Genomic DNA, 14,167 nt, shown 5'->3' with positions numbered 1-14,167 from the left:
CGTTTCAAAATATCCCGCAGTGCTTGCTTGGTATAAAGCACAGGTAAGATAATATTGCATAGCATAAGGTCTCCTTCATATTAATTTACGACACAATTTATTTATGTACTAAATTTCACTTAAATAAAGTGGCTGGATCGCGGATTCTAAGCTCCTTTAACATATGTAATACTAAATTTCATTAGAATAAAATGGATTGACCGCAGAATCTACGCTCCTTGTAAGGTCAACTATTAATAAGATGATTATTTAATCACTGCATAGTCTATCCACATGTCTATATGCACAACTCACCTTATTTTTAAATAGTTTACCTTAAAAGTAGCATCAGCAATTTTATTAATACAATTTTTTTTATTAATACAAACGTTCACATTAGAATTTTAATAGGTTTAAATGGCCAGAAAAAGAGAAAATAACCTTAAAATAATTTAAATATAAAAATAATGTTGTCAGTTTTAATTATATAATTAAATTCTTTTATACACATAATAATGTATGTATTTTTATATTATAAATATTTCTTCCTGATGTTCAAATGTATATAACATTTAAATGTCAGAAAGAAATTTGTCTGCGGTCTTTCAGCAAATTATCTCGTCAAAATAAAACAACAGAAGGCTAATTTAATTCTACTGAAAACGTAGAAATATATTTTGTTTCCCCTTATTTGGTATACAGTAAAATGTTATGTCAACAGAACAAACACAGAGTGTGAAAATATTTTATCTCCTTTCCTGTACTCACAATTTTCAAAACAGCAAATATTTTATTTATTTTGGTTTAACATATTTTCTGTTGGTTTGAATGTCTGTTGCTGGATGGTAATATTGATGTTAAAAACTCATATATTAATATAATATATTGCAGACATTTAGAAGGTTATTACGAAAATACATTTAAGGTAACAAATTTTTATATTTTAAATACGAAGTCAAAGTCAAAGTCAAAATAATATATTGATACAGAACACATTTTGTAGATTTGCCTAGATACTTAATTGGTACATTTATATTACAAGAACAATAATAACTGCAACTGAGTGTATATGATATGAAAGAACAAGTAAAATAAGTTCAAATAACATATTAGTTATAATATATATAAGTCCTCTATAAAGTACGCTGTAAAGGCCAGCTACGGCCAACGGCAATTACGGCATTAGAGTAGTCCAAAAAAATACTCACTTGTCTCTCCCGGCCTGTAATGATGTCGTGCAGGCCGGACAATTACATCCCTGACGGGACCAAGCAACCTGATGACACTGTGGCTTTTAGCTGTGCAGTCATCATTCCCAAGACAGCCCACTGTTGTATGTAGTGTGCAGTGAGTGGCTGGCGATGATGGTATCTTGAGAAGAATGATTCCATAGTCTGGAAAGAAATAAAAATATTGTTAATATTAAATTTTAAAGTAGAAATAGAAAACTATGAAATATTTTTTTTAAGATAGTAATAGTTTTTATGTTCTGGACTATATTTTTGCATGTAGACAGAACAGCAAAGTAAGAGTGGTGATAACCGTCTACTATATGTATAAAAGTATCACGGACATTACAAAATAGTATATATTATGGTTACAGTTTTTCGACACGACCTGCCTCGCCTGCAGCTTCGCCTTTTGTACACATCTTTATGTACAATAAAGAATTAAAAAAAAATGTATAATAACATTTTCAAGGATTAACTTAATATGCTTCCATACTCTAATTAAACTCACACACATCACGCTATATACTGGAACACAGTTTTTAAAAAGTTATTTTTTAAATGTGACTAAATAGATCGGGAATTAATTAAAAGAAACTTTGTATACTTCATTAAAAACCTTAACGAAGCCACGAGAGCCATCGATATCGATAATGAAAACTCTTGGAGCACATCCAAAGAGAAAATGTGGAAGTAATTCTAGGTACATCCTGATTTAGCTTTTAATTTGTCGACTATAACTATCGCCATGTTCTCCCTCATGAAAGGAATTAAAAGTAAAAAAACCTATTTAGACCTAACAGTTTATTTGGTAGTCTTTGTTGTCTCGTCTGCAGATTAACGGGACTGTTTATGATTATTTTCGTACAACCGTTATTTAAATTAGCCCCTTATTAATTCAATGAGTTCTTAAAGTTAATTGCAAAACTTTTCGCTATAAGCAGGCCTCGGAACAACTTTCTGTAAATTTATACTAACCACAAATTTTGTTGAGATATTATTAACATGCTACGTAGGTTGATTTATTAGTCTCAAAAGCTACGAATACAGAGTGTGGAAGGTAATTAAATTTCATTATACCGTATGTAGCTTTCCTCTTCAAATAATAATGTAATCAACATACATTATTTCATATAATTTAATTAACTCATATAATTCGTGAGAATCAATTGACATTAATAATACGGGAGTGATTAGAAATGTAAGTCTAATACTATTAGATATATTCGAGGCTATCTAATTATAGATTAATTGGATATTATATGATGACACTGTGTAACTGACTCGTTTATTTCCATAGAAGGATGATGTAGGCAATTATAGGACCTATTATTGCGTACATCATCCTTCTATGGAAATAGACGAGTCAGTTACACTGGCCAATTACTTTCATTATTAGTATTTTTTCTTGTACTGGTATGATATTTTTTACAGATGTTTAACAACATACTGGGAATAAAGCGTGAAATTTGTAGTTATACGCTGTATTATATAACTTGGCTTACCTACAAGAAACTTTATTAAACTCATAAATGCTCCAGTATTTCAATATATTACAATAAACTATTCTGTTATAAATATAATCTCTCTATTCACATTTTCTTTACCGCAATTATATATCTATGTAATTATTCTTTATAAATAGATTTTTTATTAAATATTTTTAGATGGAAGTTTCTGCTTTTTTACTTATCCGAATTCTGTAAAAACACAATCTTAAACAAACCGTTTTCGTTAAAACTCATAAAGCTTCTTTCTGCAACTTTACATGCACGGTATTCGAATTACTTTTCGCAGAATAAGTAAAGTTACGTCGGGTTCTTTGTGGAATAGAATAGCCAAATACATTAATATCAATAAGAGAAAAAAAGAACTTTTCAGCTGTTAAAATACCTGTCTAGTGAACAAATCTGTAACTTTAAAAGTCAAACGTCTATCTTCTAAATATATATAACTCAAAGGTGACTGACGTAGTGATCTATTAACGCACAGCCCAAACCACTGGACGGATCGGGCTGAAATTTGGCATGCAGGTAGATGTTATGACGTAGGCATCCTCTAAGAAAGGATTTTGATTAATTCTACCCCCAAAGGGATAAAATAGGGGATGAAAGTTTGTATGAAACTTTGTCAATTTTAAACCGATCGGGCTGAGACTTTGCATGCATAAAACTACTATGACGTAGGCATCCCCTAAGAAAGGATTTTGATAAATTCCGACTCCTAAAGAGGAAAAATTTACGCGAGCGAAGCCGCGGGCAAAAGCTAGTTCCTTTATATAACTCTAATGGCAAATAAGCCTACAGCCCAATTGCTGGTAAGTGATATCGGTCACCTAAATATATGAAACGCTACGTATAGCATATCATCATGTTACACGCGTGGTATCTATTGCAAAATCTTTTCACGTTTTTATGATATCGATTTTTATATTAATTTTGAACATCTTTTTTTTTTACAAAATTGACATTATATATTATTGTCAGTTTTTACTTTAACTGTGTATGTACATTATAAGTATTTATATTTTTTTCAGTTCAATCTTCTCCTACATACAACTCCACTCATCTATCGCCCATAGTTTGCATTATCATTCCCAATACCTACTATGCCACGTCCGTTAAACCAAGATACAGCTAAGCAAGCAAGTTGCTTGGCAGCTGAAATAAGCGAGACAGAGTTACCCACATAGACAACGTTGTGTGAAGTGATAATTTATGAAAATATAAACAATTATTCAACAGTCTAACAGAAATTACTACCATTGAGATTTCACTTCGCACCAAGAGGTCCACTTTCCGAAGACTAAGAGAGCAAGATTGATGACTTCCAACTCCCTTAAGAGACTTTCCTCGTTGACATCTGCTACTTAAGGACCGTTTCGATACTTTTTCACTTTGTTATTTCATTCTTAGTATTAAGATTAGATTACACTTATAAATGGTATAAATTTTAATCACTGTTTTCGTCTGTATTTTTATCTATTTTCGTGTTCTAAATCGTGCAACAGATTTTAATACGATTTACACTATATTTTTGAGAATTTGACGACCTCAATGGTCTGGTGGTTTAGCTCACTGGTTTACTTCCGTATGTCGCAGCTGCGATTCCTGGCATGGTGCAAACATTTGTATTTATAAGTATGATTGTTTGTATCAGTATGGGTATTTTCTATGTATATTTTGTAAGTATTTTTCGATGTATAGTATCCGTATCTATGCAGTTATATCAGTTGTGACTGGATGGCATTGTATGAATTGTCCAGGGTTATTGTTATTATTATTATTTATGAAAATTGTATATGTATAATATAAGCACATATGTAGTTGTACAACCTCCGTTACATACAGAAGTACTATGTACAGTATGCAGTTCGCCAAGTTGGGTTGCTAGTTATATTGGAGAGCATTGTAGATAATCGACATTTACATATTTATTTATAACATATGAAAATATTAGATCTGTGTCTTTTTAAAATAATAACATATGAGTACATACCACTCAGTATAAGTGTGTATATAAACGCAATACTTGACATGCGCACATTTCACTCAGCATATTTCTCAGTGTGAGATAAGCACCGTCTCTCGGAGTAAAATTTGATAGTAATATGAATTGTCATACAAAGTACTTTTAGTGTCTACCAGAATCGAACTCATATTATTTGGGCTGAAAGGTGATAGTAAACCACTACGCCACATACGTTTAATTCGACGACAATCTAATTAATTAGCTGTCAATCAAAGGGTATTGGAAACAATGGACCAATACGGCAGTGTCTCTAACATACTCTCTCTCTCTCTCTCTCTATATATATAAGTATAGGCACTAGGGGTGAAACAGACTTAAGGAAAGCTTTAGCTCTAGGTCACCAAATAGGTAAATCATTGCCCAATACCATTCTAATGTAAAACAAAATTACGACGGTCAAAGCTGAGATTCAAACCTCCAGCGGTGTTCTCAACTGTAATCTTATTCGTTTTACTGAAGTTGGCCTTCAGCTGTTTTGAAGTGCTCTCCCACATTAGTTCGGTGAAATTGTAAAGTTTGCAGTCAATGAAAACATCTTTAATTCCTGTAATAACACTTAAGAGCGTCTTGAACTAGTGTGTCGTAGTACTCAGATTTAAGGCTTAAAAAATTGTGTATCAATTTGTAACGGCTCTTCGGTAAAGGTTACACTGATTTCGTACCAAATTTATCAAACAGACTTCCGACTATATAATATCCTCAGCAAGAATCGACTAGATTTTTCTAGAAATTACTACTGTCGCGACTAAAACAGTAGTCATGCAAGCATGTTGTCATGTCAAAGGTAGGATTTCGTAATTGTGATAATTTAGTATAAAATTCGAACTAATTTCATAGTTAGAATTTTTTAACGATATTCATCTTAGACTACATATATATGTTTTGGAATATTGTAAATTTGATTTTAGGGTGTTGCTGCAGTAATGTGGTATTTTATATTATTATGTGACAACATTATATAGATTGTGTATACATGAATCATATCATACATGAATGTTGAAAATAGTATTTCAAACTTATCTTTACCAAAAACTATGCGTTCATAACAATAAGTTTGTTAAAAGCCACAAAGTTAGTCGGGAATGCTTAATACTATTTAAAATTAAACTGAATTCATAAATAGATAAAGTTCCTATTAAGACAAAGACTTGAACTTAAATAAATAAAGGCAGATATAACTGGTACGATGCACGCGAGTAATTTTATTCGCAGCATCTGTGTTGAAATCACTAGTGCATGAACTGATAGCGATGGAGAACGGCAATTTATGAGTTTCAACCATAAGAGCTTATTACTTGAATAGTTTTAAACTTCTCTTCAGTTTGTATATTTAAAATATCGATATTAAAGGACATTCTTCTGTATTGAGAATTCCTTTTATATTAAACTGTGTCTTTAGAACAGAATTTGCTGTGATTTATTCGTCCAACTACCGTCACAATAAAATTTATAGTAAGCATCTGAATGAAATTTCAGTGTTTTATTTTTTTATATTAAGATGGTGGTAATCAAGTATACGGCCTATCTGATGTTATATTGTTACCATAGATTATGAACGCCTGAAATACCAAGATTGTCAAGTGCGACCCTTAAGAAAACTTAATATACCCTTTCTGAAAACCCCATCCTGTAGTCTCTAGAGAAAACCTCGACAGGTAGTTCATTCGCACTCTCCGAGACCACTTAGGTTCCAACGTGTGGGGTTAAATTCCCTATCGATGGAAAGTAGTTTGTGTTTATCTAGAAACTTCTTCCTACCATACACAGTTACATTGCGCAACTCCTAGCAGAAGTATTTCTGAACCAATCTGACGTCTGCATAAGTACTGCAGTCTCACCTATATCAGCCGCCAAGTAATTTTCTTTATAAACTATGCGAATTGTAGGTTGCGATTATAAATAATGATAAAAATAAATAACCCTGAACAATTAACACAGCGCCATCTAGTCCCGCGGTAAGCAGAGCTTATGTTATGGGTACTAGACAATTGATATAAATACTTCATTTTGTAAATACATATATTATATAGATAGACTACACCCAGACCGAAACAAACAATCATACTGATGAATACAAAAAATTGCATCGTGCGAGTAATTGAACCATTAGAAGTAAAGTGGTGTGCTAAAAACGAATACCGCTAGACCACTGAGGCCGTCAGTGGTCGAATAGCCAGCGAAATTAAGTATAGGACTACAGGGTAAGCGATATGCCATCTAAGTCCTTTCGAATGGCACATGATCACAAGATAACGTGGCAGTGCTGTTCATATAGGAGGTAGTTACCATCATTGAGAAAAAAAAACAAAACCAATATCCTAAAAACTTGGCAATATATCTGCCCTTCCACTGATATTGCATATATAGTCTTTTGTCCTAAAAAAGACTTGTAATATCTATAGATAAGTAATACTATAATCTAACACAACCATGACTATATCATTTCCCATTAATTTATGTTATGGATTAATCTACTTCACTGACTTTAATTTTATGCTAATGGAGAGTAACAGCTCGTTAGTTAAATTTATAACGAAGTAAATGGAGGGCTGATGATAATTGTTATTGGAGTTAAAAAAATATTTTAAGTAAACAGAATATTAATAAAGAGAGTCTTAACGTCTTTGAGAGAGGCATACATCATAGTCAACTATGTATTAAATTATTAAAATTTATTTACTGCAGTCAAAACTCTTTTTTTTTCAATATAACTCGCCTGGGAAAGGAATTATTTGTAATGAAAATTATTGTCACCATTGTTTATGCACAATAATGTACTCAAATAAGGTTAACCTTCACACTGTCGCCCATGGATACCATTTTGGTTAATTCCTAATTGATTCACCATTTTGCGAGTACGTTAACTAACTTGATTTCATGTTCAACATTCCGTCCTCTACTGGTGCTCCGTCAGCGCAAACCGTTACCGCAAGAGGGTGCATCATATAATATTTATCCAACTAAAAAAATATGATTCGTTTTAAGTAAACAAATGAAAGTTTTGAATCTTCTTTTCTAGAATTCCAAATACACTCATTAAGTATAACAGATAAATAATAATATAAATACTATATATATGTATATTACTATTATTATATACCTATATTTCATATTACATATTACACAACATATCTAATCAAATTGTTGGCCAAATATTCTATCAAAAGTTATAACAAAAGAAGCCAGAGTAATACCGGTGTCTCTACAGAACAAGTATAATTTGATTACCTTTGATAGCGTCCCTTGCTTCGCAATCCTACCCTACAGTACCCGTGACAAACACGGTTACTACACGACAATTTACAGCCAATACGAAAGCACATATCTCGTAAGTTCAATGTGTTAAAGTTGCTAATCCAATAACAATTGCTTCTGGAGTGACTACTGCAAAGGTGCCCAACCATTTGCCTGAATATTGTGGAATGGGATTAGTGTGAACAATGAAATTATTTGGAATTTGAAGTCGGCATTTTTCTTGATTGGCATTTATTGGTTGTTGTATATGGAAATTGAGAGACGCGTTGGAAAATGAAAAAGAATAATAAAATCCCTTTACAGAATACCTTCTATGATAATTCGTTTGAAAAAGAGAAAACAAATCATATTATTCCTTTGTTCGATATGGTTTAAATAAACTAGTGAATTAAAATTATTTTTACTATACATACTTTCTTTGAGTCTTGAAAGGCGTTTTAATAAATACAATAATTCTAACAAAACATGTAACATTTACAAATATGCCAAATCCTGTATTTCATTTGTAACATAACTAACTACGATAGCTGTGCTAGCGATGAATTAAAAAATATGCAATGTTGTTCTAAAACGTGAAAAACGATTTCAGTATTCAACAGATTCAAGAGGAGAATATTAAATTCCAACATGATTCAATTCCTTTGCGATCTTTAGAATACCCGCAATGAATAAATCTTTGTGCAATTTAATAAACACAAAAGCAATTTGTCTTCCCCACATGTTCGCTGCTATGCTCGTTTGGTACATGGAAATCTGTTTCCCTGTTTAAGTAATTAGAAAGGTATTCACTCTCTAACGTGAATTCAATTAAAACTTTCACTAAAGGAATTAAATTTAGGTAACCTCCTATGCTATAACTGTTAAATAGATTAGTCTAAAAGTAAGAGTAGTCTAAAAGTCTAAAAGTTTTAAGACCTTTTGTTTTGTTAAAAGGAATTTGTAATTCCGAATTAGTATCCTGCTCTATTTATATATAGGTTTCTAGGTTACTGCAATATCTATACTATATTAAGTTCCACTGAAACTAATTTGAAAACGAAATAATTCAAAAATGCAGTACTCTCATCTACTCCTATGTAAATTGATATCCATTCATTAATTTTTTTAGCGTAAGCCTACAAATTTTGTTATTAATATTGGAAATTACTTACTGCAATTAGATTTCGATATGATAATGTTATTACTAGAATTCAAATACGTTTTCATTTGACTGGACTTTTATGTATAGCTACATAATATTTGATATTCGCTACAATTTCATTAGTTATTTATTATAGAAAACTATCTGCATTTGGAGCCGATTTTCTCTGCATATAATTCCTAACATTCACATTTTAGCTGTCAATACTGTAATCATCTTTCAAATTGCAATATTATACGGAAATAAATCAGCGTATTTCCGTATTTCACTTTACACTGAGCGCCGTATTCGCGTCAAGTTCTTTTGAATAAAATTACTTCGCGCTAGATTAATCGTGCAATTTATCAACGTGCCTGATGTACGAGACTTGATTCAGCTCGGTTTGTTTAACAGATAAAACTGCGGGGACATGTCGTGTCCGCATTGCTGCTTTTTGTGTACTACTAGCGGTTCCCTCCAACTTTGTTCGCGTAGAATATAACTTTCTTTTTTTTTATTAAAGTAAAAAGTAAGTTACACCTTATAATATTAGCTCTCTTCGAGTGATAGTTATGTCAAGATCGATCCAGCTGGTTTAGAGATTAGCAAGAACAAACTGACAGACAAGCAAAAAGTTTAAATCTATATACGACGAATCTTAAATGATTTGCAAAATTTTGTATAGATAGTGATTTTTTATAAGTCTGGCATACTGCATATAATTATTATTATGAAATATGATATCTTAAATGTACAAAGTTCACTTATACAAATAGTACACTTGTTTAGTTGTATTCTAATAACATTATCCTTTCTGTTATGTTTGCTTAACAGATAAAACTCCGGGGACGTGAAGTATTCGCATTTATGTTTTATATACTGTCCATATATGATGATTCTATTTAGATTCCAACTATAATATTTATATTTTTAAATTTAGGGTTATCTTATATATTATTACCCTAAATGTCATTCATTTAGAACTACCAACTTGCCTTATAAGGTGTGTTTCGGTTGAAGATATCTTCAATTACAGGCTACAATGTAGGATTTCAGTCCTACGGAATGGCAACGCGTGAGTGAAGGTGAACACGTAGTGTCCGTATCTCTGTTTTTGTATATCACCGGGCTATACGACCTCCGTTAGTCGGCCTATAGTCGACCTTCGTTAGTCGGCCTATAGTCGACCTTCGTTAGTCGGCCTATAGTCAACCTTTGTTAGTCGATCTATAGTCGACCTTCGTTAGCCGGTCTATTGTCGACCTTTGTTAGCCGGCCTTTAGTCGACCTTTGTTAGCCGGCCTATAGTCGACCTCTGTTAATCGGCCTATAGTGGACCTCCATTAGTCGGCCTATAGTCGACCTCCGTTAGCCGGCCTATAGTCGATCTCCATTAGTCGGTCTATAGACGACCTCCGTTAGCCGGTCTCACTCCACTCCGGGTTATTAGCGCGTTAACTATTGCAGTTACATAAAAACTAATTGTTAATATTATTGCACTATGGAAAACAATCTGAGACACTACAAACGTGCTCTCTTGAAAATAAACAGTATGTTTTTAACTAAATATACTCAATCATACGTATGTGTTCTGGCACCTACTATATTCAATTTGGTTTCCTAAATTGAACAGCAAGCGGACGTGTTGTGTCCGCATTGCTGTTTTGTGTGTACTTGCAATGTCTATAGTACGAATCTTGAATTCACAAAACGTTTTATTAAATAATACTATTTTTTAAACTCCTTAAAATGCAAATAAGCGAACAACCCTTATAAAGAAATAGGTCTGTTGATAAATAATAAATAGTTTTGTTATAGGAAAAATATATGTTTTGTAACCTTTTATGTACAAATATTATTATATGGATTATCTTATAATTATTAAAATGAGTAAATAATTGCAGTGCCGTGATGTTAGCCTAAGATTTTAATCCTATGCATCATCAATGTATGTATATTTTAAATTGACAAAATATAATTTAAATAGTAATTAGTCATTTAGAACCCACAACACAAGCACTACTTAGTTTATAAACATATGTGATGTCTTTATACTTATTTATTATTATTCAATATATATTAGTCCACTGGGAGCATGCCTCTTGAAAATTTTTCTAATTTTATTATTATTACCGTTTTGAAATTACAAGTCATAAATTACAAATAATGCTATGACTAATAGAAATACTGGAGAAACTACCTTAATATTTATACTTCAGTCCATGACAAATTATACATTTGAAGAATGCACTTTGAATCGCTCTTGGGAACAAAAATAATTGTGGAATGAGCACTGGCTGCCGGCTAACCAGAGGGAACCTGGTTTAAACTTTTTGCTGGAAAAATAACAAACGAAACAAAAACCTTGTCGATAACGACCATGTCCGTTCCCATCTGAATAAAAATTGTTCTGTTATTTTATAAAAGTATCTTTATTTCGTATTTGCAGTTCGCTTTCAGGATCATTTCGAAAATAGACTTTAATCTTAATATTGTGGCTGATACAGCCACAATGTTAAGATTAAAGTCTATTCATTCTATTCTATTTTTATTATCTATTCACTATATGTTTAATCTTGACTTAATAAATCTTGACTATAATCAAGATTTTGATGATTATTTTTATATGGTAATAAAACATATTCAGAATTAGGAAATATATTAAGTAATAATAATTCAAAATATAACGTAACAAAAAATTAAAACTGCTAAATTTATGCGGAGAGAATTTATATGACCAACAAAAAAGTGACTAATCGAGAACCTACAAAGTTCCTTTTTATTATTGTTATATCTTTAATCTTAAATGTTAGAATTGAAATCTTTTAAAGTAGATTCTATACTTAAATTAATACTTAATTATAGCAGCTTTTAAGTATAAAATATTTATTTCAGATCCGTTTCTGAGAAGTTTGAACAATTTCCACCAATATGTACGATCTAGTTTTGGAGTTAAATGTAACAATTTAACACCAAAGTGCTGTTATAATATTAACATTGGAATGACGCCATTTCATCGAAGGAAAAATATTACTCGCAAGGTAAACGTTGCCAAGTTTCTACGTACAATGCTGCATGCGAGGAAAATCCATCTACTTCAGAAAATTGGTAAGCTCTGTGAGTTAAAATTGCTTCAAATCTATATATACAGGCTATTTCTACAGGAATGTTTATATATTGTACCATCCAAGTAGGTATAGCACTGGGGATATATTCCTTATACCTTATACCTAGTACATCAATTCATCTTTATATCATTTAACAGTTACATAAATATTAAATTTCTTATTTTAATGTTTGTAATTTTAAAGCACCACATATTTATCTATAATTTATTTAAAAGAAACATCGACTGAATAAATGCTTAAATTATAAATATATACTTAGGTATAGAAGGCCATATATTGTAATTTATCTTTCTCATCCAAATCAATAAAATCATAACACGAAATGTTTAAAGTAAATCTTTATTCATTTGCAATTCGAAATACAAAGTAATCACGGTTTATTAACGGTAAGTTTATTCAGAAAACAACACATTTAAAACTGCGTAATTTAAAAATAAACAACCATAATATTTCCAATAGGATACTACATTATCTCAAATTGAGTGAATTTTAATTACAAATGGTTATAGTATACCATTACTATGCAATTAATTGAAAATTTAATTCCAGAATATGTACGAGTAATTAATTAAAGTAAGAAATATTGTGCTAGTTTATGTATTCAAAACTCTTATATAAGTGAATATTAATAGCAAAAAGCGCATAAAAATAGCAATTGCTTTTTATTCGTTATTTTTGAGTGAGAATTTAAATATTCTCACCACTAACATGTGAATGTGAAATTGCTTGTAAACTACTTGAACTAAATGAAAACGCTTATGTTATTTGAAACGTTTATTTTAAATAGCACTAATAGTTGTTTCAGAAACATTAACTGTGTTTCTTACATTTAAATTGTTTATACATTAAATCTGCTCTATTATTAGATACTCAACTGAATTTGTTTTGCATAGGTTCTTAGAGAAAGTACCTTTGGTTTATCCGATGATCTTTCTCTCTCACCAATACATACTAGGGATCCGGGAGTTATTTTCATTTAAAGACATACACTAATACATTTTATAACACACGCTAAAAGCGTTATTTTATTAGGTAATGACAACGAACGATGCACGTGTATCGTGCCACAAGATTAGGTTTGTTGAACATGTTATCATGTTATGAGGAGGAACGGTATAAAAAAACACAACAGAATTACCTATATAATATTACCTATACAATACAATAACAATAAAAGCGAATAACTAAAGTACTGAAATACTGAGAATTATTTACTTATAATTATTAATATGAACTGACAACAGTGTGTTTAAACATCAAGATTATATTTCTGACGCGAAAATAATTTCAATCATAACAGAATTATACTCACTTTGTTATAATAAAATATTCTTACAATTATGTGTGCACGTAATAACCAAATAAAAACAATTACCATTTCAAATAATGTAAAATATAATCTTGACCTTTATCAAAAGTCAATAAGTTCAATTAGATCAAATAAAAATGATTTAACGAATCGTAATTTTTATTACCGTTTCAGTATCTACAAATTCAACGTGAGGTGTTAATGGTACAAAGTGATTGCTAATTCTTCCGCAAAGGAATCCGATTTGCCTCGTGTCCTGGCTAACGAACCGTGCTGTAGGTGTCAGCTGCGCCGTCTCATCAGATGAAACGGAAAAATTAGATTGGCAGTAAAAGGAAAGCAGTCTTGTTAGCTGGATGCTGCTTTGATTAGCAAATAGATTGTCTCTTTTGCACTCAAATTTATTGCGAGTACATTTTCTTTACTGTTGTAAACATTATGCATACTGTAAGTAAGAAAGTAAAGAAACATATTTGATATTCTTTAGACTGTTTAAATTAAAAGATACAAAAATAACACAATTGTACCTTCTATCTACATTCATATTTAATATTATAAATGTAAGTGTATATGTTTTTTTGACTAAATCATCCAAAGCTATCTTTCATCTTAAAAA

At 31.1% G+C, this 14,167-nt stretch overlaps 1 protein-coding gene across 1 annotated transcript in view; it reads right to left on the bottom strand.

Moving 5' to 3' along the window:
* LOC131852023 (C3 and PZP-like alpha-2-macroglobulin domain-containing protein 8) overlaps positions 1-14,167 on the bottom strand; it is a 126,933-nt gene that overhangs the window by 88,052 nt on the left and 24,714 nt on the right. The window contains exon 3 of the mRNA XM_059202593.1: positions 1,188-1,373. Within this exon, the coding sequence (XP_059058576.1) occupies positions 1,188-1,373 (186 nt within the window). The remainder of the gene's footprint in view (positions 1-1,187; positions 1,374-14,167) is intronic.

Source organism: Achroia grisella, unplaced genomic scaffold (genome assembly GCF_030625045.1).
Source record: "Achroia grisella isolate CSIRO2021 unplaced genomic scaffold, CSIRO_AGI_Agris_v1 utg821, whole genome shotgun sequence".
NCBI classification, from domain to species: Eukaryota; Metazoa; Arthropoda; class Insecta; order Lepidoptera; family Pyralidae; genus Achroia; species Achroia grisella.
This window is presented reverse-complemented; position numbering and strand designations above follow the sequence as displayed.